Consider the following 25,606-nt stretch of genomic DNA (forward strand, 5'->3'; position numbering starts at 1 on the left):
TGATTCTGCAGCGGAACCCAGGTCCATTTGAGATCAAATCCTGCAACATCCAAATCCAGGAGATGAATCATCCTGGAGAAGAACATCCAGGATGATTTGGTCAACAGCAGAATTCATGGGTCCATTTATCATAGCATCACACTACCACCACCATGTTTTACTGCTGGTATGATCTTTTCCGGAAATGGCGAGTTAGTTTTACTCCAGATGTAACGGGACACACACCTTCCAAAGAGGTCAACTTTTGTCCACAGAATGTTTTTCCAGAAGTAATGGGGATCATCAAGGTATTTTGGAAAAACCTAGAGAAAATTACTTAAAATTACTTTTTGCTCAGCAGGTCTTTCAGGCCAATTTTACTCAGTCTCTTTCTTACGGTGGAGGCCTGACCTCTGACCTTAACTGAGTCAAGTGAGGCCTGTGGTCTTGTGGATCTTGTTGTGGGGTATTTTGTGACCTCCTCAATGAGTTCTCACTGAGTCCCACAGCTTTAGAAACGTCTGTAACTCTTTCCAGACTGATGCTGACTTTCTGTTTCATTTGTTCCTGAATTTCCTGGATCTCAGCACGGTGTCTGGCGTTTGAGGATCTTTTGGTGTTCTTCACTTTGTTGTCCAGATCCGATTTAAATGACGTCTTGGTTGGGAACAGGAGTGGCAGTAATCAAGGATGAGTGTCTAGAGAAAGTGAACTCAGGTGTGATTTAACAGGGTGGGCCGTTGATTTTTCCACACAGGGCTGTGTACGTTTGGACTTTTTTCTCCCTTAATAATAAATATATTCATTTAAAAACTACATTTTGTGTTTACATCTTTGATTGATATCGAAATGGGATTGATGTTCTGAAACACATCAGTGTGACAAACATGCAACAAAAAAAAAATCAATTCTTGAAAAGTTTTCCTCTTTTGTAAAAATGCCTCATTAGTAAAATATGAAGAGGAAAAGCAACAGTTTGACCTTTGACCCAGCGCACTGCTGGAAAACACAAGGTTACCCTTTAGAGGTTATGGCCTGGACACATGTTGGCCAAGGGCTAAAAGGGTTCATTCAAGTATTTGTAGTTTAAAACATAAAATGATAGTCTTGTAAGGTTTTTATGTTGCATGAGCAAACAGTGAATTCTGCTCTTGTTGCCACAACAGGCTACTGCCTGTTGCCTGTTGAGGAGAAACCAGTGTGACAGAGGTTGTCTGCATCTTCGGAAATAACCGCATTCAACTGACAACAACACACTGACTAAAAGGAGAAGGATGACTGGTTTAAACATTCATTATTCCCTTTGTAGTTAGCACCCGGCCTGCAGTAACGACAGCAATTCAATTTCACACTAAAAACCCACGGAGAAAGTCTATGACAAAGCTACTTCAGATTAAAATTTCCCCGTTGACAGCTGAGCACTGTATTTCATCACAATGGTGGGCCCGGCCTACAGTAAATTGAAACCCTGACTTCATCAGACGTGACTGAGGAAATATTATGGGGAGCACGGGGAGCCGAGGCAGACGGTGCTGAGGTCCTTAGAGATGCTGCAGTCTGGAGGAGGGGCTCTTTCTGCAATACAGTTTGACTGCAAAATGAGCTGAGATGATGGAGAGAGACGGTGACCATCAAGAAAAGCACAAAGTCGACTTATCTGATTGTAGATGATCATTTTTGGAGGAGTATTTTGATGGTTTTGATGTCATGCAGCTCATTTTAAAACCATATGATAAGATCTTTACACTGGACCACTCAAACCTGAAGAGACATTTTTTTTTTTTACATTTTCAACTCTAACTTAGTTCTAACACCATTAATCTATGTATCTCTATCTATTTTACCCAGTTGGACATCAGTATTACTGATCCGTCTGGCTAGAAATGAATCGCACTACTGCCTAAGAAGGTTTTACACACACAGACCAGGGGTCTGAAATAACCCCTGGTTATAACCCCTCTATGCTTATACTTAATGTTTTTAAATATAAGCATAGAAACAAATACATGTTTTTATCAGTTTTTAGCAGATGTCTGCATTTTTTTGCTAACGCAAATTGTACCACAAAATGAACATATGGTAAAAGTGACTGCTCACTCCCACCTGGAGGTGGCAGCATTTCTTACTTTTATTACACTTTTATTACACTGCCTCAGTTTCACTTGGTATCAAGTTGGTATAAGAAAATGTATCCATCCTTTTATTTTGTTTCATTGTTTTTGCAAAAGTAAAACAGAAATAAAATGGTGGTTCTGTAAAAATGGCAAAATACTTCCTACAGTAGAAATTTACCAAAAACATTAAGTTGTCTTTATTCAGAAGGTCTTGCAACATTTTTATCTGTAAGCGGGTTTTATTTGGCAGCTTTGCAAACATTTTGGATTGTAAAGTTTGCAGGGTCCTGACAAAAACATAGCAAACTTTTGCAAGATCTCATAAGATTCCCTTGCTGCCAATCATGGCACCAGAAACAGACATTTACACAAACGGGTGGAGCATGTTGGTTTAGTTTAGAGGCAGCAAGAACAAAACCCAATTTAATTTCAGGCAGGTCATTGTGCAGAACTCCAGTAGGGTCCTCAATGGGTCATTTAGCTACAGGCTGAATACTTTTCCACAGTAACCAGATCCACTTGAAAATTCTCAAGAAAGAAGTTCTTCCCAGATGATGAGTGGAGAACTCCTGAACCAAGGCTGAGAGAGAGAGAGAGAAAATAATAAAGAGGATCACTCACACACACCTGGATCCCTGTACGCCTTCCCGTTAATGGCATCAGTGGTAGTTTAACTCTGACACCAACATAAATGAATATGAAGGGATGAAATAGGATTAGCTTCTTTACTATTGATTAGCCAGCCACGTAATAATTAAAGCGGGCTCAGCCGCAGGGCTGCTGCAGCGTTTGCCTGCCTGGGTGCGCCCGTGTGTGTGTGTGTGGGGGGGCGTGTGTGTATGTGTGTGTGATGAATGCCAAGGTCCCCAAACTCAAGATTGTTCCACTCAGCACAATTGCGCCCACATCTCCTGCTGCCAGTAGCTCTGTAAAGAGGAACCACCGCATGGTCACGCAAGACAGGGTTTACTCTGTGTGTGCGGCTTGCAGAGTGTGTTTCACATGCCTGGGTGTGGATGTGATTTTTGTTTTCTTGAATGTATAGTCTCCTTACAACCCTGCATGTTGTGCATATTCAAACAGTGAGCCTGCACGTTTCTGTGCACCACTCAGCGGTCAGGCCACTATCTCCCTGCAGCGTAATCTCTTGATTTGTAGGATTGACCCCTCTTAATTCAGTGGAAGAGAATTGCTGTGACAGCAACACTGAATGGATTTTCAATGCACTGCACCTGCTCTAATAAGTTTAAGGACAACATCCCACTTTCTGCCGCACACACACAGAGGCAGAGTGAGAGGATAGGGACAGATCACACGTGCAGATATCTTACAAACTGAATGAAGTCGTTGGCCTGAATCAACTGATTGAATTCTTCCACTCTGTCCTGTCGCCATGCCCATTCTCTGTAAATGTGTCTCTTTAGTCTGGTGCTTTTGATCAATGTCCCATCTATGAGGTCTGTCTCGGTGGGCTCATCCCAGGACATCTTCATTAGGAGTCTGATACCTGATCTCGTTCGCGGTGCGCCGACATTAAAGCCTGTTAAACCTGTAATCCATCAGTCTGATTCCTGCCTGCCAAAAAGCTCACATCAGACATTTGGCAAGTTGGCTGTGCCTCTCGAGTATAAAGATAAAACCTGTAATCTGCCACTGGACCTATTTTCCCCCCAGGCAATTGCTGTCAGAGTCTCAGGAAGCAGCCAGGAGGCGCTGTGGTACCTGAGTGAGTGGACATCTGAGGTGAAGTTTCTGCAGAGGTTAAGAAGCTCGGATTGAGTCCAAAGGAAGTATGTGGATATGTTAGTGCATTGTCTGTGGCTGACTGCAATGCGGGGGACCCAAAATATCCATGTACACACGCAAATGCAAAAAGTGTGTTTTCTCAAATCTCCACTCGGATTTATGTTTTTATAAATAATCGTTTTTTGTGACATTAAAGGGAGGTTTTGAAAGAGGTCAAAACGCATAAAAATGTATATTTGTTTTCCCAGCTGCATGTGTATGAGCCCTCAGTGAATCTTAAAATGAAGCATAAGCCAGTCTCCAGACCTGTAAAAAGATTTTGGTCAGGAAACATTTCTGAGTAATAGAACTGTCTAATACCATCTTAAAAACAGGTTAACCACAAAGTCTCACCTGCTGTCTTGCTTTCTACTACTGATATCAATCAGTGACAGGATAACCAAATTATGGGTGTTTTTTTAGTTTTTTTTTTTCCTGGATGTTTGGTTCATATTTTTTCTCTTAACATTAGAATGAAGCCACCTTAACAATCAGAGACAGGTGAGCTCTTCATCAATGAACAATCCACAAGGAATCGGTAATAATTTTCCCCACTATACACTGAGTACAAATCAACAACAAATCAACATTTAGCTTTAAGTCATTTTTAAAAAACTTCTTAACGTTTTTTTCCAGGCATTTTACATCTGAAACTCTATTAAACTTTGAGTGATTGACTGATAACATAATCTACTTTTAAGAAATGTAAATAGTATATTTGAAATAGTTGGTTCTTGAAACAGCCAAGACACAGATAGGGAAAACTGCTCCAACTTTTTGCTTTGTTTCCAGTTCACCAAACAGTCAATCGTCTCCGCTCACCATTCCCCTCCTGTTGTCTGTCACCAAGATCAATGATAAAACAATAATATTCGGTCCCAGTTAACAGTCAACTGTGTAAAGCAGTGATACAAACAGCTCACACAAATACATGGCGCACCCTCTGATTTTCTCTGAGTAATAGCTTTTTAATTACTACAACAGGGAGAAATCGTTTGCAGTTTCCACAGGCGCAACTAATATCTCATACTCCGGGGTTGACAGACTGAGAAGAAGAATCTACGAGAGCTGAGTGGGTCCTCTAGTGTTCGACGTAGAAAAGTGCAAGCCTGTGTGAATTGTCATCACCAGCTCAGCACATCAGCTTGAAAGATGCCCGGCCATCAGAACCAATCAAGTCTGGGACTTGTCATGGTGTAAAAATGACTTTGCCCCCACCGCCTCCCCTCTGTTCCACTTACCCGCTAAAAATATAGCATCTCACTTTAATACTGTCAATATTATCACACACGTCTTTTCCTCCAACAGCCGGCCAATAAAGCAGATGGATGCCTGGGACGGATTCAGATTGTGATATCTGTCAGGACCAAACAGGATTATTTGTGAGGCATTACATCACTCGGCTGTAAGCAATCCTTCATTTTACATGGCACATTATCCACACCATGTAATGCACATGAGTGCCTGCTGCTCATAAAGGAATACTGTAAAGATTTCCCCAGCCTCCTCCTCAGCTCCTCCTCACAGAGACAGAGCAATAACCTGAGTGGACTTCCAACTGTTACAATAAAACTGCAGCAGTAAAGACAAAGTGTTTGATTCAGTGTGATGACTGATTCCTACAATGTGGGTGTGTGTTTCCTTGAAAGCGGGCAGTATATGTTCCAACAAGGCCTCTTTTTAAAAGTACTTCATTACTAATAGCAGTAAAGAAAAGTGTGTATCTGCTTTACTTGGTTTAGATATGCAAAGTTCTAGTGTAAGTGGATTGCAGGGGAGGCTCTTTTTGCACTCTGTGCTTGAGCGACATAAACTCTTGCAGTTTCTGGAGGTACAGAAAATCCTTCCACTGCCAACTCTGTTCAGGCTTGGCCAAGATTTTACGAGTGATTGTTGCCAATGTCAAAGCAAACAACAAAGACCAAGAGGAGTAGATTAAAACACCAAGGACATTTGTTTTTGGACAAAAGTAGGAAGTAATTTTCCACTTTCTATCCTTCATGCTGCTACCTCAACAGGCCATGATGCTGCTCTCTCCCCTAGAGACTCATGGAAGACCTGCAAGATTGCTGCAAACACTCAAAGACCAACACTTCCTTAAGAATTAAAGTCTGCTGTCTTTTTGTGGTCAGCTTCACTGCTGTGTCTCCACTCCACTTGTTTCCATCCATGATTGACGCTGTAAACGTGGTTTTAAAAACATTTTAGTCATATAGCACTTTTCTAGTCATGCTGAACTCTCAAAGTGCATTAGAGTCACAATCACCCAATCACATTCAAAATGGACATACCTTCATACAACTGTTGGTTGTTTTGAAGTGTAAGGTCTCTGTAGGTTAAGTTTCCTTCAGTAATCACACGAGGAGCAGCAGCCCCAACTGTCTCCACCTATCCATTTTAAACCTGTCCTATAGATCTGTTAGTGTGTGCCTGCATGTGTTGGCATTTGACCTTTCCCGTTCCGCCTTCAGCCCCTGTTGCCCTGCATCTCCGTCTCCTCCGTGGTCAGGTCAGTGTTTGGGTGGATTTCAATAGATATCTGTACAGCACAAAAACAAAAAACAAAAAAAAAACGCTCTCTCATTAATTCTGCAAAGAAAGACTCGATTACTGAGCTCAGGACCTCTTATTGCTGAGAACAGCCTTTCCCCTCAGCATGCATTGATTTCTCGAACCCTTTCAGCCCTCACTCCCTTTCTGTCCAAGCCAGCTCAGCACACACACACACACACACTGTTCCGCACTGAATCATCTGAATATCATAATACGGTCTATGATGAATGCTAACTAGACAGCGGCCCTAGCTTTGATTAATGAAGATATCATGCAGGTTCACAACGGTGGACCATGCACCACGCAGCCCAAACCATAGATAACTCTTCAGTGGTATTAATCAGGGTTAACCAGGCAGCGGTTTCTTGCTGAACAAATGCAGTAGCTTACTTGGAGGTACAATGAGACCACGACACACACACAGAGCAGGATCTATGCCTGATCATCTCCAGCACAAAGTGGGATTTTGAAAAGGGTCTGAATACACTTTAGTTCATGTTTGATGAAAGAAAAAGCTGATCTTTCCGCCTGAGGTGGTTTCTAATACAACTTTTTAAAATAGAAAATATATAAAGAACTTTTATTTCATCAACGCTTGTATGTTTGTGTGGTTAAGACTCTTTTACTAGTAAGACAGTATGCAAATCTTCCTCATACAGTAAAACATGGCTATAAGTGTTAAAATTTAAATAGATCTGCATGTTTTTGAAAAATGTTAACAATATCCCTGAAAGCAGCAATTTTCAACAAATAGCAAAGGTTTCCTGCATCGCCACTGTTGCTGACCAAGGGAGAGACTTTTTCTACCTTCCTTCACCCATTTACAGTTTAGAGAAGTCTGGTAGGAAGATGAGGTGGTTTTAGTTGACTTTTTTCATATTGAACTGGATTTGAAATGGCAGCAGGTCCTCTATGCCAACGGCCTAAGATTCGCCTAACAGGACTTTTGTAGAAACGTCTCGTTTTCTATTGAGCATGAACACGTAACCATAACGAGACAGAAAATATTGTAAACTATATTTACAATATTCTTGTATTTTTTACAATATTTTTGTAAATATGGTTGTATACCATCTGTTTTTAGTGGTGACCACAGTCTAATGTAGACAGTTTAGATGCCTTCAGACAGGAAGACAATCAACCAGAACATAGATGGTCCCATTTTAATTCACTAGAGTTTAATTCCACATAAAAAAGTCAACTAAAAGCACATCATCTTCCTACCAGGCTTCTCTAGACTGAAGGTAATACACCATGAATCACTGTATCACTGCACAAAACATTCATAGAGTTAGTTGTTTCTGGTTATGGCTACATATTTGGGTTTTGGCTGAGGGCGGTGTCACATTTCCTGGCCTTTGAGATTTTCAAGACAGACTGTTCATTTTTACTTCATGATTTGGCCACAGCCTCGTCATGATTGTAGCATCCAGCTCCTGTGATGTGATCTGTTTCTTCACTGCTGCATCTTGATGGTCCTTTAGTATCATGTCGATCTACAGGGATCATTGGTTTTGGTCTACCTGTACTCCACCCAGTACTTCACCACACAGAGTACACCCTGCTGGTGTGAAGGGGGCCAGCCCATCATGGGGCAGGGGATGAATCCACCAGATTAACGAACTGACCAAAATGATTTTGATAATGCTGACATGAATGATTATTGCACTCTTAAAAATCTCAGGCTAATATTTTTCTGAATAAGCAGCACAAAGATGTTCTTTTTTCCTATTATTTAGAAGGTAATGTCAGATGGTAGTACTTTGTTTCATTGTTTTTAGTCACACAGCTGTAAACATATATTGTATCCTGCTGCCCCCTGGTGGCAAACCTGTAACCACCAGCTTTCATGTAGAACATTTTCATGCCATGCTTTTTATGTGACTGTGTTGTCTTTGTTAAATTGTTGAATCATGTTAGAAACAACAAATGAGAATAAGAAAAAATTGCACAGTCACTGTTTTTTTTTTTTTTTTTAATGGGATTATTAAATACATCTTGATAATTTTAGTTATTTTTGGGTTTTAAAAACATGAGTTGTGGACAGAGTTTAAGCAGGAGGCATTCCTCCAGCAAAACAAGCATAAAACCAACTACCAACACCAGAGTCAAGAAACATCAGTGAAACCACATTTTGACAAAGAAGAAACTATAGAACATTTTTTCCAGGAGTGAGTTTTAAAATAACAGGTCATAAATTTATTAAATTACTAATAAGTCAAATTAAAAGAATCCCAATATATCCAAGTAATAAAATAAAATAAGTAACAATTATTCTTGCAATGAAATATTATGGTTACGTATTTATAGTAAATATCTGATATGAGTTTCAGGGAAAAAAAAAACAAAGCAGACCAAACATGTGATAATATGTGAGCAAATTTATTCATTTGTTTACAGAGAAGAAGACGCAGAACATGTTCAGAGAAAGTTCAAACATATTCTTCTAAGACATTATGTTTGTCTCAATGTCAAATGATGATTTTTTGGACAGCAAGATAAATGCATCCAGAGACAAAATCTCATCAAGTTTTAAAAAATGTACATCAAATCTTTTACTTCTGTTCTGTGTTTCAAACTGGTTTTTTTTAAGCATTTTGGTAGAGTGACATCATGACTTCAATAAACACTTTAGTAATCTATTTTCCTTTTGTAATCTCAAAAATGTTGAAGGCAAGTGGGGAAAAAAAGTTTCTAGCAATAATCATGAGGGCAGAAAATAACTTCATGCTGCTTACAAAAATTTCATGCAAAAAAAATATATAATCCAGAAAGATTCACAATTCAGTGGTACTTTTTCATCAACAGATAATAAATTTAGCCTAAAGCTCAGATGATTTTTTTTTCTTTTGTTTTTTCTTAACAATAAAACGCTGCATGAAAGATGAAATAATGAAAGAAATAAAAACCATTTCAACTGACTCTCAGCTTGTGAAGACAATCATTTTATATTTTCTCTCTCTCCAAATCTCAGTAAGAATCAAACACATCTGACATATTTTCTATTGCATTATTATTTACAAAAGCCTGTCTGCACATTACACATCTGTTGAGACAAGTATGCATGGCTGTGGGGAAATATTTTTTTACAAGCAGATCTCAAACACCCCTTCTTTCTAGATGACAATATTTCACAACAAACAAAGTTTGTATAAGTCTAAGTCATATTTGATCCAGTTCTGTACTGTTCAGCTCAACCTCCAGTGATTTCCAGCAGAAATCACTGGAAGTGCTGCTCAGTACCAGCAGACAGTGACTGGACTATGATCCGGCTCCTTGTGTTGGATGTTAATCTGTGCGGACACTGGCGTGGTCACAAAGACAGCGCTCACAGAGTGGATGTGTGTCATGGTGTCTGCGTCATAGAAGGAGAGCTCTTTAGAAGAGCAGTTAAAGTAAACCCCAATCTTTCTGGGTCTGTTTCCAAACTCCAGCTCTGTGGAGACATTTGGGCCACATGCGGCATATTTTACTCCATCGTATTTCAGGAGATTATGCATTACCCCCAGTTCCCAATAGTTTCTGCTCCCAACCTCAATTTCCCAGTAATGCTGCCCGGCTCCGAACTCACTGACACTGGATGCAGTTTGTAAGTTTACTGTGGCTTCAGTGCCAGAAGGGTTTTGGTTGTAGTAACGACGCCCACCAAGTGTAGAACTGGGTACAGTTACAAAACCTAATTTCTGATGCCTATTTTGCCTCCCTAAACCAGAGTCAAGACATATAGATGGTGTATAGGTGGAGTATCCGAAGGCTTGGTGTGTTTTGGGTTTACAGAACAGACTTCTCCCATCATCAGAAACGACCACATCCTCACTGTTGCTTTTCAGCGTCAGCAGCTCTGCCCGGGGCTGGACCACCTGCAGCATCTCCTTCCACATGAAGAACTGCAGGTGGCTCTCATACGGCCCCAGTGAGAGAGAAGACTCCACCACTTGGAGCTCATTCACTCTGGGCCTGAACACATGCTCTAGCGCCCCCTTGCTCTTCCCCTCTGTCCAGCTCTTTAAGAAGCTCTCCGATTCTGTGATTTTCAGAACCGAGGAGACTTTTTCCTTCAGCTCTCTGCTCTCAGACAAAGCAACGGCTACAGCTTGGAAAGTCTCTCTCATTTTCTCAACGTTGTCTTCCTCCTTGCGCTTCAGCTCGCTCTTTATCTCATTTTCTCTCCTCCTCAGAAACCGACGCATCTCCTCAAACTGTTTGCCGACCCGAGCCAGCAGCTGCTGAGATCTCTCTCTGGTTTTAAACATTTCGTCCTTTTGTGCCTCAGCGAGACGTTCTACAGCATGAATATCGTCGGCAGTGCTTTGTTCAAACATCTCCAGCTGTTTTCTGAGGGTCGCAGCAGCTTCTTTGACTGGTTTAAACTGGTGACCTTCATGCTCCTCGCCGTCTCTGCATATGATGCAAACCAGCTGCTGGTCTGTGATGCAGAATAACTTCAGCTTCTCCTCGTGTTCAGGACAGAGTCCAGCCACCTGGAAGACACGCATTGTGACATTTGAGTGTTTGGTTGGTTATATTGGATTTTCAAAAACAAGCATAAGTGGAGGGAGAACATATTATTACTGTCATAATATTATTATGAGCCTATGCAGGATTAGAGTTACATCCTGGTCAGGTCTGCCGTCCATCACAAGGTCAGTCCCTTCAGGATATAAATGTCATATAATGGCTTCAGATAAAAATCTAGACACTAAATAAATAATAAAATGTTGTCTAGAACAATGGAGTATTAGGGCCATACTAAGAAAATAATATGAAATAAAGTCATAGTTTGTTGAGCGTAAAGTCATTGTATTAGGTGTTTTTGTGAAGCCAATTACAAGAATAAAGTAAACAAAACAAGAATAAAATCATAATAATAAGAGAATGATGTCATGATATTTTGAGAATAAAGTTGTAATATTATGACTTTATTCTGATAATATTATTCTCATAATTCTATTTTTTAAATCTTCCCAGCCTGTCCTTAATTCTCTGATCTCACAAATCTAACATGTATTTGGTTACAGACTAGATTTGTGAAAATAATCAGATTGATTCATGTTTTCTTACATTCATGTTTTCTTGACTCCTGCAGGTATTGTTACTTCTGAAACCTCTGAACGTTTAACACAAGTGAACAATACATACACAAAACTTATTTCTCTCATTAAACTTGCATTTAGAGAACAGAAATAATGTTTATGATATGAAGTAATGCAAAATATAATGCAAGAAAAACGTATATGCATTTTTAATACAATGTATATAAACTTCTTGTTTCACTTACGTGTTAGTTACCAACTTCTAAACCAGCATGAGATCGACAATTAAACCAGAACAAACCTGGTTTAATTGTCAATTATTAATGTTAATTTCATATTAGTAATATGAAATTTAGAGTTCACTAAAATTAAGGTTTATATAATTTCTGTTATTATTTTACATGCTGATTGTCTTATGAGTAGTAAGTTCTTCAATCTGACTGCCTGAATCCTTTGATATTTTTGACATTGGACAGGATTTCACATTTAATATTCATTATTTGCTTTATGACTCAAATTATTCCCATTAAGGGTTTTTTAAACTCAATATTGAACATTAATATTTTAAACTTACAAAGTTATATCTGAATTTACATTAAAAAAACATTAAATTTAGATATACTGTCCTTTTTTATTCTCTATGCATCTTTAAAAGAAACTATTCTCATACAAACACCTTTTTTAAGGAATGATTATTCATACAAATTTAACCTTTTCGGTCCCAGTTTCATTTTCAACATCAGCTTGTAATTATTGAGCGTCTTCACCATCATTTCCTTTTAAAAACACACATGAAATGTTTTTCACCTCCTTTTGTGTTTCTGTTTTTATCAAAGATTAGTTTTTACGTCATTAACTAAAAATTTTTCTCTTGTAAGTTGAAGTGCATGCTGGGTAATCTCTGGCTTCCATCTGTACACAAACCCAGACCAGTCCATGTTCACAAAGATAAGAACCAAAAGTTGTTGCTTAGTTATTTTATAGACTAGACAATTAAAGGGTACATATTCAAAGATTTTCCAATTATTATCATTTATTTTAACAAGTCTGTATAACAATTACCATTTTGTTGCATATTGTGTAATATTCAGGTGTCTTTTTGAAATTATGTAAAAAGAAAAAAAAAAGGTGAGTCATCTACCCTTATATAGTTAATTTTTGTGACCCACAGCTAATATATTATTTTTTTGTTTTGTTTTTGCAACCTGTCCATGTTGCCATCCAGCTGTATAAAAATTTAAGTCATGAAATGCTCAGTGGTACAGGCTATTTAAATTAAATGTATCAGAGTTCACCAGTTTCCCTTTAGAAGACGATTCCACACGTAGCCATACCTCTGCTGTCAGACGTTTCTCTTCGTCCGTTTTCGCCTTGGCTTTCTCAGCCAGGGTCTTCAGAACGAGGCTTGTTGGGAGGCTTGCTGCCTCCAGTGCTGCAGCTGCCCCACACTGTGGACAGTGCTGCTGTGTGGTTAGCACCTCTGAAATGCACTGCCTGCAGAAGGAGTGTCCACAGGGAAGGTTGACTGGATCGGTGAAGATGGTCAGACAGACAGAACAAGTCAGTTCCTCTGAGTACGAAACAGACGCCATGGCTGCTGTTTTCCTCTGAACCTGTTCTGCCAGCCAGAGGCTTCATCTGTTGGTTCATGTTTCTAAAAGCGCCACACCCAGTGTGGTGATAAGGCAAGAGTGTTGGAGTCATGCCATGTGGCATGGCCTGCAGATACAGCGATTGGGATGAAAAGCATCCAAAGCACAACATGGATCAGTCAGGGTCTGTAGAGATGCCTGATTTGCTATTAATGAAACATATTTGTGATTTTGTTACTCCTGAAAAGTTTTGTTCAGGACATCCTAAATCTTTTTTTAACATACTAGAATGATTCAGTGCATTTTCATTCAGGCTAAAGTTCTTACTTTCACAATCGGGGATATACACACATGAACAGAATTGTTGGTATCCCTCAGTTAGTGGAAGAAAAACCCACAATGGTCACAGAAATAGCTTGAATGTGACAAAGGTTCAACAGAAATATTTTTAAAAACAACATATATTCATGAAACAGGCCTGGAAAAAATGATTATACTATTGCTTTCAATTAAATTTTTGTTATAGCATTAAGTTCATTATTTCATAAATTAATGATTCAAATTGTTTAGTTATGCAGTATACATGGGTTCATCAAATGTATTTCTGAGAGGTTAAAAGATTTCATGATAAAGATATGCCATGTTTTCCTTTTTTTTTTATTCATATCAAAGTGTTTTACATTGACATTATTAAAACAGCAAACCAGAATTACATTGTTCATGTCATAGAATTTCAATTCAAACACATTCATTCTTAAAGTTAAAGTATAGCTCAACAAATGAAAACCAAATAAATTTTAAGTCACAATGTCTTATAAGCATTTTTACATTAACCATAGGCTAGAAAAATGTTGCTTCAGTTTAACAAAAAAAAATGTTTACAACAGAACTAAGGTATAGTATGTTTTTTGTTTTGTTCTTATTCAGCTATTAAAACAGCAAAGATGGAAAAAAAAGAAAAAGACCACAGATAAAGCTAAACCACAATATCCACAAGATGTTTCTTATTGCAGGGTTGCCAGCAACAGCAGCGTTTGTCCAATCACAGAATTTGTCAAGGCAAAGAATGTACCAGCCTGTTCCTGAGTGAAAATGTAGCTGCTCCCTGAACCTCAGAACCAGTTGTTCTTCTCTTCCTGCCAAAACCTTTGATCAAGTAAGAGTTTTAGCAGAGACTTTAATATTACTGTTCACAGTGGACGTTTTTCTAACTGTCACAACAGGACACGGTAATTTCACTCCCTTAATATTTTTACGTGAGCTGACTTGTGGCACTGAACTTCCAGAGGAGGCCAGCGCATAAACCCGCTGCATGGTGTCTGCATCAAAGAAGTGGAGCTCCTCAGAGTTGCCATTCAAATAAAAGCCAATTTTTTTAGGTTTGCTTGCAAACTTTATTTCTTTCTTAACTTTTGTATGAGTGGTGGTGTATTTGTTATCTTTGCACATCAGGGAATGATTCAGTATCTCCACTGTCCAACAGTTCTTATCTTCCACATCTATCTCCCAATAATGTGGTCCTGGTGCGATCTGGTTTATACTAACTGTGTTAGTGGTTTGAAGCTTGTAGTATTCCTGCCATTCTGATAGTAATCTTTTATAGTTAGAATTACAATTACACTGGTAATAGAAATCAGGGTAATCTTTTGAGTTTCTACAAGAACAAACATTTGACCATTTTGACCAATCAGGTGGCTTTTGGCTCATGAATAAAAGCCTTTCTGCTTGAGGCCGAATCATCTGTAGCATCTCCTTCCACACAAAATACTGCAGGTGACTCTCATAGTGACCCAGTGAGAGAGAAGAGGTCACCACTTGGAGATCTGATCCTTTAGGGCTCGATTTTGGGGTCATTTTGATCTCTGACCAGCTCTTTAGGAAACTCTCAGGATCTATGATCTCCAGAACAGATTTCTTCTGTTCCCCAACCTCTCTGCCTTCAGTTAAAGCTTTTTCAACAACATTTAAGCTCTCCCTCATCTTCTCAAGCTCATTGTTCTCCTTGTCTTTCAGCTCATTCAGAATTTCCTCTTCTCTCCTTTTCAAAAACTGGTGCATCTCCTGAAACTGGCTGCTAATCTGGATTCTCAGCTGCTGAGATTTCTCTTTGGATTTTCTTATTTCTTCGTTCTGTGACTCGGCCAGACGTTCTATGGCACTGATGTTAGAGGATTCCTTTTCCACCAGAGTCTCTACCTCCTTTCTGATTGATGCAGCAGCTTCTTTGACTGGCTTAAACTTGTGTCCTTCATGTCTTTCACAGTCTCTGCATATAATACAAGTTAGCTGCTGATCAGTGACACAGAACAACTTCAGCTTCTCGTCGTGTTCAGGACAAAACCCCACAGCAACCTTTGGAGTCAATAAAGCAATAAAGATATCAACAACTGACTTCTAGCCTCTTGTAAATAATCACGTTCTATGTTATGTGATTGTAAAATGTATTAAAGTAAAAACCTTACCTCAGTATTTTTTCCAGATCCCTTCTCCTTCTTTGCTCTTTCTGCAAGACTTTTTAAGATGTGATTAGTTGTGAAATCCATCCTGTCTGTAGGAACAGTTGCCCGACACTGTGGGCACTGATCCAGTGATTTCAGAGAAAGTGTGATGCATTCCCTGCAGAAAGAGTGTCCGCAGTAGACAGTTACTGGATCAGTGAAGATACCTAAACAGAGACTGAACATGTCAGATCTTCTGAGAAGGAGGAAGAAGACGCCATGCTTCTGTCTGATCGCTGCTTCTCTCTGTGTATCTGTGCGTTCAGAAAAAATAACTTCCTGTTTCCTGGAAGAGCCCCAACCAAACTTCATGCTGCGTTTAAACTGACCTCCTTAGGTTTCGTTTCTGCTCATTGCTCCCAGCTGCTGTAGATTACCCTACTGGTGAAAAAGCAGAGGAGGCTGGCTGGATAACATGCCTACAGAAACAATTGTAATACTCAGTTGACAATGAAAGAAAGAAACGCTGGCCATCATTAAAAAAGAGCAATTTCATTTTACATTTTAAATGTGTTGTTGTTATGATTACTGTAGGTATAATGCTTTTTAATGAGGTTGAGTTTCTTTTGGTGCCCTATGTGAAGCCCTGTGGTCTGTGAGTGGACAATCTGCTTTTGCCTAAGTCGTTGGCAGAAAGCACCAGCAGCGGCGTCAGGGCCACAATAATATGACAAGAACCTGAAAAGAAAAATAAGTGTTGAGGGAATATAGCGCCCTCTAGTGATCAACATCCTGGAATTGCTCTAGGAAGTACATCAATCCATTTTCTTACACACTTGTCCGTAGTGGGGTCGGGAGTGATGCTGGTTATACATATTGTCCACTTGGTGTCGCAGTAGATAACATGAAGAACCATGGCTCCGTGGCGCCCTCTGGTGGAAAGCTACCAGAACTGTGAGGAGAGAATAGGACCCAGCCTCTAAACAAGACCAAGTGTATTGAAATAAGCTTGCACGGGATATTAATGCGTTATTTATAAATCACTTGTGTTTGATAAACAAGTAATGTTTTATTTATGTAAAAAATCCTTTATAATCTGTTACAAACATTATCAGGAAATACTTTATGAAAGGGAGAGTGGGTACAACTTAATGGGGACACTGAATCTGAAAATATGTAGCATCAGAGGAACTTTGAAAAGATTTTTGTATCACTGTAAATTGGGTCAAACAATGAAACAAACTAAATATGGAACTAAAACAATGTCCAGTTTAAAAATAAAAACAAAGCTATTTTACTCACGTTGTACAGGGAACCCTACCTGGATGTCAGGTTGTTATTTACAATTGTCATTACTAGTATTATTATCTGTACATTTTCTTGCCTCATGTGAGTTAATTTGTAACTATCTTGTCAATGTAATATAGTCTATTGTTGGCTCTTTAGCACAGTATATAGAACAGGCGCATGAATATTTTAACATGGTTTTGATTACACATTTTGATAATCATTGAGTCAGTAGATAATATATTTCATTAATTTGAGAAAAGGGGTCGGATTAAATATGTGTCCACGTCTTCCTACCCCTTTTCAAACATAACATTAGCTAATACACTCATTAGATAAATAATAGCACAAGATAAAACCAAATCGGCTATCGATTTTATTATTATGTTCCAATAATTACTGCTGTTTCATTCAAATTTGGACATTCAGTTTGTTGGGCCCTTTTTCTCCAACATTAAAAAAAACCACACACAGACAGTGGACAGGGCCAGTTCAAGCCTTTTTGAGGCCCCAAGCATATTTTCATTTGGGCCCCATCATACCAACAAGTCAAAGATGCTTTGTCATTCCTAAGCTAATCAATCTAAGTAATGTACCATTATTAGCTTTGTTGATAATAAGCTTACATCAAACTGGTGATGTTATGACTATTGATTTTAACCTTACAGTATTTAAATGTGCCATTTTATATTAAATATTTGAAAGTAATATCAGCTGATAAACAGTAAGTTTAGTAAAAAGGTTAACAAGTTTAATATTTTATATTTCCCCGCCAACAGTAGGAAGAGTTTAATCTATTATATGTGTAAAGACTACAATGAAAAACGAGAATGGAGCTTCAACTTCAAATAATGAGTTAATCTCTGATCTCATATTCTGAACAAGCTTCATGTTTGAATGAAGGAGTTTCCCATGGGAAGGCCATTGTTGCAGACCGCCTCGTTTCCACTGAGTGGTATGGGACGGGTCTGTGTGGTTTGGTTGGATTCTTACTCCATAGGCAGAGTTAACCCCAGACTCCTGGCATAGAGATGGTAAAAATAATGCACTAGTTTGTTTTGTTCTTGTCGCAAGCAGTGATGATTTTCTGTCCCTCAACTGATGATGAGCTGTGAAGCTCCACCCTAACGGTACCATTGTCCCATGACCCACAGGTGAAGGAGGTCGAGGAATGTTGCAGCATGATGGTCTGTTGTATGGAAACAGACAAAATGGTATATTGAACCACACCGACTTGTGCCATTCTGCTCAGTGGAGTATCTATATTTTAACCTTGCACCCTTAAAGGCATTTTAAAAATGGATCAAAAAGTGTTCAATGAGACACTGGTGTTATGGAAACGGTCTAATCATGGCAGGAATCTTATCTCCACTCTGATGAACTCAGCTCTAAAACTAATCAGTTTCTAAGAAAAACACATAAACAAAGACGACTGTCTGTGAAATATGAATTGCTTTTAACCTCTTAATAAATTACTCTTTGAACTTATACTGCACAATTATGTCCTTCTTATGAAACAAGCTGGTGAATAATTTAGCTTTATGACATTTTTTTATGTGCTCCACATATCTTACGTGGAGCATTTTAACATTTAGCAGTAAAGATGTTGCAAGCTTGTTAACTATAAAACCAGGCAGGATGTTATCTGCTGGTTCTAAAGCACCGTGTGGGTTTTAGTGACATTGGAAGAAAAGTCTGCAGAGGAACTCCAACTGAACAACCAAGAAAACCTGAATAATTTTTAATATCATATTTTTCTCATCATCTCCGACTCCTTGAAGGTAAGTTGAGAATTCACAATGATTTTCTTAAACATGTGGTTGGTGTTAACTGCACAAAGAGCTCTCTAAGCCATAGTGCTTTCCTCTTTGTGGAGACATAGATTAATTATCTCAACCATTATCGTTACTTTCCCTTTGGGATGATGAATGAAGTATTTTCGAAGTGAATTGAATGCAATAATTTAGGGAACATTCTTTATTCTCAATACTTGTGCAAGGTGCTTAGTAAAATATTCTAACTCCTATTGTGTTCTTGAACATTATCAACAAAATGTTCTGCTGTTGTATGAATGTATACACTTCAGTAGCCTGCTTTTGTTGTTGTTGTTGTTGTTTTGTTTTTGCCTGTTAGGGTCATTGTAGATACATTTCAACCAAGAAACTCAGACATGTTTTTAGAGAGAACAGGGACACTTTAAAAAGTCTTACATTTCCTAGAAAAATATTGTCTCAAATGTCGAAATGTTCAACTTTGGAAATGCCGTTTTCAATTTGTGAGACTCAGAAAATTTACAAAAGTCACAAATGTTCTACTTTTCAAACTCTGACATGTTTTAATCTCAGAAAATGATTGAGATTAATCTAATCGAGCAATTTTTCGACAAACTCATTTTTCTTGTTTTTTTGTTTGTTTGTTGTTGTTTTGTTTGTTTTTCTTTTTTCTAGAGAATTTATGAAATTAATAAAAAAAATAATTTTTGGGGGGGGGAAATTAAATTCATGCTTCCTTTTTACTCTTTCTACAACGGCCCTAACACACAGTCGTATATGACGGTCTGTTCCCCGCTCATCAAGCGACAACAGCGCTGCTTCAGCTCGTCTCTCCTCTTCGCGCTCAGTGATTGGTCCAGAGCTGATAGCGCCACAGAGCTGAACATCAGCCTCTTTACAAAGCGCTTACGCCGCTCCTCTCAGAGCGACGGGCGCTGAGCGGCGGCGTTGATGCAAACGGATCAACATCTGTTGCGGTCCGTCTCCCTTCTGGACACACCGTTCACTGAGAAGACGCGTGGCTGATGAAGGTTGATAACGAGGTATGCTGCTGCTTTATTTCCGCGGTGTGAGGGATGCGCTGTTTGGTGCATCAACTGCCTGAGCTGCTCTGATCCCAATGCCTTCAGTCTGAAATGCGCTTTAAAAAAATATTGGTGATAATATGAGCATAAATCGTACTTGTTTCTGTAAGTAAATAAGTATTACAAATCATCAGTCAGCGTGATCTGGAATATGTAAAGCAGAACTGAGCGCTGGTCGGACAATAACCAGGCTTTTCTGTGTATTTGCCTTTATTGTGGCTGAAATCCGTTTTAAAATGTCATATTGTCTCCAATCGAGGTTGCCTGTTTTAAAATCGCATTTCTTCAAAACCGCTGCAGGACACAGGACCATCCGCTCCCCGCATGTGTGTCTGTGGAGGTTTCCCCTCAAAACGGGAACGTCTACCTTGCAATCACGTGTTTTCTGTTCAGTTACATATTTTCATTTATTTCTTTATTTGTTTGAGACCGTGCACCTACCGTAGACACGCCACGTAATGCCTGTGATATTCGGAACCTGGAAGAGAACGAGATTATTTCCAGCTTCCTACGTGTCATTTTGTCTGCTCCGCCTGCGCTTTGTTTCATTTGCGGTCTGCAGAACCTGAGCGCTGTTGCAGCCAGGCGGCCAGACCTGACTGACTGAGCTTGCATCAGGCAGCCCATGCAGCAGAGTAACAGAGGGATTTCCCCCTTATGTTGCAATGCCGAGACAGTATTTCTGCTCTAATGGTTAAGGAGCCGGAAGCAGATGTGAAAAAAAGGAACATTAAGTCGTCTAGTAAAACAGACCTAAGCTGCGCATTCGATGAACTAGACAGTTATTTAGAGATTTGGAGATCTACTTTGTCTCGAACCTTTGCCAATTTTCCTGTCCGAGAATAATTTAAAAAGTTTTTTTAAAAATCGGACTGGATGGGCTTTGTTTTTTGTTCTTTCAGAACCAGAATTTGTCTTAGATCTTATACTTAATAGCTTGTTATTGTGATTTGTTCAAAATGACTGTCTGTTTATCGAGGTGAAACAGAGGTGTCATAAGGGTATTTGAGGCCCTGAGCAGAATTTAATTGGGGGTCCAACCCCATGCAAAGCCTAAACTAGATGCTTTCTGCATCCTGTCTCCCGGCTCACAGAATTATTATAGCGGCTTCAGATTTTGAAATTTTAATGGAACTTTATGCCTGTAAATGTAACTTATTGTCTAATTTAAATGGCTATCATAATTTTTTACAACTTTTCTATTTTATTTGTATTTCGACTTGTAAGGTTACAAAAGCTTCTGTAAACTGTGTTTATAGGAATGTTAGAAATCAAGAGAAATGGAAAGAAGTGAAAATGGAAGGAAAGGAGAAAAAGCTGAAAGTTGATTCAATATTCAGAATGTACATTCATAGAATGTTGAAGTAAAAATCCAGATTAAAGAAATAATCCTTTGGTAGCCTTCTGGAGCATCATGTTGACACATGCTCACATCATCACTCCCTTTTCTTAAATTAACTCTGTGACTGGAATCATTTCTATGAATAAGATTTGGAGTGGCCTTCCTTCTTCTAAACTGTTGTATTAGTTTTAGATGAGAAGTAATAGGATGCACAACTTCCCACTTTTGCCCTGTCATTCCACAGAACATACTGATGAAATGCTGTGGGGACCATCAACATGTTTGAGACAGGCCTTAGTGGTCCTTCAGGTCTGCAGTCGGTTTTTTTTCTTCGAACTCTGCCACAGATGACCGTTGTTGTTCATATTGTGAAACCATTTGTAACTTTTCCAGGCTGATAGATACCATTGATTTAGATTCTCATCAGCTCTTGAATTTCTCTAGACTGCAGCATAATGTGTTCCTTTTGATATCTTTTAGTCTTTTTCAAATGATCAGGTGCCCGGTGCCACTTAGAGCCGTAAGGTCCTGGGTTCAAACGTTGGCCTGGGATTTTCATGCTCTCTCTGGGGTCTCTGGTTCACTCCTATAGTCTAAAATCATGACTTGTACGTGGCAATTGGTCCCTCTAAATGACCCTTACGTGTGTATGCGTTGTTTCCCCTGTGTGTCCGTTTGATAGAGTGGCCAGGGTGTACTCTGCCTCTTGGCCAATGACCGATTGAGATAGTTGTCAACCCCCCACCACTCCGCCACCCTGCAAGAACAAGTAGGTATAGATGATGGATGGATGTCGACAGGAAGGTTCTATTTTTGATTTCAGAGGACTGGCAGTAATCAGGCCTGAGTAAGGTTAGTGAAATTGAAGCATAGAAATCACTGTGAACTCGTGAGTTAACAAAAGAGCTACTTACCGTTTTACACAGAACCAAGTTGGTTTAGATTGTTTTCTCCATCACTTTAGAACTGCTTATTTTATTTCTTGTACTCAGATGCCTTTTTTAGAGCCCTGTGCTTTTTATTTTTCTCCTTTTTACCAACTCAGCTTTAAAAATTGCTGCTCAACCTTCCCATGTACAACACAGATCTGTTGCATGGTGGGGTTCTCTGCAATCTGTGAGGACGTGGTCAAGGTTTAGTTGAGGTAGTTGCAAACCAAACAAAAGAGATGGAACCAGTCAGCAGATGGATGGAAAAGTGTCCCCCAGGTTCTCTCTGACTGAAAATATAACAGTGAAAATAAGTCATGGTTGGACAGAGTGTCTGTGCTCATTTTGGACCGACATGTTCTTAGAACAGTCTGTTAATGTTTTTCAAATGCTTCATTTGGATACTCTTATCTGATTTGGTGGTAATATCTTCTGAGAGTAAAAAAAAAACACATTCTTTATGAAATGACAGTAAAAGTTTCATTTTGCAGGTTTATTCTTAAACTTATCATCTAACTGTCCCTCCAGTCATACACAAGATCCACTCATTTGATCCAACCCCTGCGGCAGTCAGCTGTAATCTTTCTGGAATATACCTCAGCATTCAGCTGTTTGCTTAGAAACACGAAACAGCCCTCTGATCAGAATATGGAAAGTTGGTTGCAGGCATAAAGTGTTACAAACCTGTTGAACAGGATGTCAGATATATTTGTTCAACTCATCTTTACATTGGTTAGCTGGATGTTTTCAGGTCTCACAACCAGGAATTAAAAGTCATATTTGTTACCACCTTAAATATCTACATAGCTGTCACTGTATGGACATTCAGTGTGTCAAAGAGAGATACTGAACTCGCGCTGTCACAGATCTGTTGCTTTGCAGAAAACAGAGAAGTAATGCTGAGCTATCATGAGTCCTAGATATGAAAGCAGGAGCTTGACGACAACCTGCCTCCATGTTTGAAACTTTGGTGTTAGACACTTGTTCATCAAAGCCTAGAAGAAGCTTTCCCCTACTTTGAATTTTATTGTGTGGGAGCATTTTTAGCACCTGGTAGAAAAATGAATGGTGACAGAGTGAAAGTCAAGGTACAAAGGATTTGCAGGATTCTGTTTACAATAGCTGCATTTCAATCGACCATATCATTTTAAAATAGTTTTGCTTAATGGAAAAATGCCAATTAAAACAAAACAAAAAAAACAACCTGTTTTTTTTTAAATGTTGGTGCTAGTATGAGGTGTGTTTTTTTGGCCATATCAAAATGAGCATATTATACAAAATTGCATCACACATAAAATCAACAACTGGATGTTACTACTGGCACAAACCACAAAGAAGAAGATAACAGGAAGTAGTTAGAGGATCATGGAGTGGCATGTTTTTTAATGACTTATCATGTGAACAAACTTATTCACATATGAGTTTCATTCCATTTCTTATTTATTGGAAACACCGCAACTGCAACATAGTGTTTTATTTTATTTATTTATTTATTTGATATTAGAAGAATGTTGAGTTTTCTCAGGTTTGTCTTGGAAACACAGCTGTAGTTAAAGTTCTGCTCTTTAGCTTCCAGCTAGCTAAAGGAATATTTAAAAAATCTGGACTCTGTGTGTTATCTCTTGTTCAAAATGCCAATTATTCTGTTTCTTTAAAACAGATTTTTTTTTTAAACTAATTAAACCTTTCTTCAGTTGGCAACAATAAACGTGTTCACACCGCAACATTTGATTTATGACCTTCAAAGTATGAAACATCTCAGTTAAAGTTTACAGCTGCTACACAGCTCTCATACACTTCAATCATATGAACACAGGTCTGATCTCATAACATTATACTGTCACTGTGAGCAATCAGTGTGACTGAGCATAACATCTAATCCCACAGATCCCGTGTGGGTTTACAGTCGGTTAGGTTTAGGTTGAACTGAGCAGTCCTCCATCACTGCAAAAATACAAAATCTTACCAAGTTTTCTTGTTCTAGTTTCTAGTGCAAATATCTCAGCACATTTTAAAGAAGACAAAGGTAACTTACAAGTAACTTTTCAGCAAGACATAGAGCTTGTTACGTTAATAGTTTTTTTATAGAAATAATATTGATTTAAAAAGTAATAGTTCCATTGGCAGATATTTTCACTTGTAACAAGACATGTTCCCTATGTCATAAATCAATTAATCTGTCAATCTGGAATATTATGGAATTATTGGCTTAAAAGAAGCTTCTTGTTGAAAAGGTACTTGTGAGTTAGTTTTGTCTTATTTGAAGTGTACTAAGATATTTACTGCACTAAATATCTTAGTAATTTGCAGATAGAAGCAAACTGGATAATGTGTCGGCAAGCTTAAAACTTTAATTTCTCATGATCTGGACAATATACTCTTTTTACTTTCTGAAATTATGAAGTGCTGAACATTTGTTCTTGAAAGGGCATAGCTGGATGACATTTTTTGTGAAAATTGTTAAAATAATGGAAGAACCTGTATGGGTTTTACCACCAGTGATGTCAGAGTGAATCATATCTGTGTGTGGACTGCTAGAGGTCTGACTCAGTGCTTCCTGATGCACTCATACCTACGTGTTTAGGATTGCACAGTTTGACAGTCATTTTAACCAGAATGCTATGGTACAATAACAGGGTGTGTTTTTATTTTAACGATACCTCTGTGATCTCACATGAAGTTCTGCTTCTGGACTGATGAGCAGAGGTGATGCGGTTTAATGTGATGAGAGTCTCTGACCCAGTTCACAGAAACTCATGTTTCTGCAGATGCTCTGTGTGTAGTGAACCTGGACACAAACAAAACAACTTTCGGGCCTCAGCACGTGAGGTTTGAACATTACTGAAGATTAATTTGTTTCAAAAAATAGGTCGTTTGTGGTAGGCTTTGTGAAACAACAGAAATCTAGTTCCCAGAAGGTGGACAGTAACCAGATTTATTTCTCCATGCAATAACCTATATGGTCAGGTAGCGACCTTAAAGGTTTAATGAATAGGAGGACTAGTAGTGCAATAATAGAAGTAGTTTGCAGGTTTGCATTTATGATTATATGATGTTTTTAGATGAAATCTTGGTGCATTGGTATTTAAAAGTTTGTAGAGGGAAAATCTCATCTGTTCGAATGAAAGTAAAATATATATATTTTTAATAAAAGTGAAGTATTATGTAATTTTCCATCCATCCATCCATTATCTGAACACCCTTCTTCCCTAATGGGGTCAGGAGGGTTGCTGGTGTCTATCTCCAGCTGCGTCCCGGGCGAGAGGCGGGGTCACCCTGGACAGGTCGCCAGTCTGTCACAGGGCAACACAAAGACATACAAGACAAACAACACACTCACACGTAGGGAGAATTTAGAGAGACCAATTAACCTGACAGTCATGTTTTTGGACTGTGGGAGGAAGCCAGAGAACCCGGAGAGAACCCACCATGCACAGGGAGAACATGCAAACTCCATGCAGAAAGATCCCCGGCCGGGAATCGAACCCAGAACCTTCTTGCTGTAAGGCAACAGCTCTACCAACTGCGCCACTGTGCAGCCCCATTATGTAATTTTCAGGCAAATAATATCATTTTATACCACAATTAAGCAACTGTTACCTTCAGTTGTAAAAAATGCTGTATGTATCAAATATGACATAAACAAAATTTGACTTTGTAATTTAATGCCTTGAAAATGGAACTCTGTCTCTTTAAA

The 25,606-nt window shown here is 38.8% G+C and overlaps 2 protein-coding genes and 1 pseudogene across 3 annotated transcripts in view; 1 reads left to right on the forward strand and 2 right to left on the reverse strand.

The window, feature by feature from the left end:
• Nucleotides 1–9,290: 9,290 nt before the first annotated feature.
• On the reverse strand, nt 9,291–13,603 carry LOC122830519 (nuclear factor 7, ovary-like). Its single transcript, XM_044115876.1, has 2 exons — nt 12,799–13,603; nt 9,291–10,912 (listed from the first exon to the last, which is right to left on the reverse strand). The coding sequence occupies exons 1-2, from the start codon at nt 13,054–13,056 to the stop codon at nt 9,668–9,670; spliced, it is 1,503 nt and encodes a 500-aa protein (XP_043971811.1). The 5' UTR covers nt 13,057–13,603; the 3' UTR covers nt 9,291–9,667.
• Nucleotides 13,604–13,695: 92 nt separating this feature from the next.
• On the reverse strand, nt 13,696–15,929 carry LOC122830523 (annotated as a pseudogene).
• A 2,528-nt stretch (nt 15,930–18,457) lies between these two features.
• slco4a1 (solute carrier organic anion transporter family, member 4A1) overlaps nt 18,458–25,606 on the forward strand; it is a 37,722-nt gene continuing 30,573 nt past the window's right edge. Inside the window, exons 1-2 of one of the 2 annotated variants that reach the window (XM_044115902.1) lie at nt 18,458–18,562; nt 19,358–19,596. The gene's annotated coding sequence lies outside the window, so the exon portion shown is untranslated. The remainder of the gene's footprint in view (nt 18,563–19,357; nt 19,597–25,606) is intronic. The other variant, XM_044115912.1, reaches the window with a different exon arrangement.

The sequence above is a fragment of the Gambusia affinis genome, linkage group LG01 (assembly GCF_019740435.1).
Source record: "Gambusia affinis linkage group LG01, SWU_Gaff_1.0, whole genome shotgun sequence".
NCBI lineage: Eukaryota > Metazoa > Chordata > Actinopteri > Cyprinodontiformes > Poeciliidae > Gambusia > Gambusia affinis.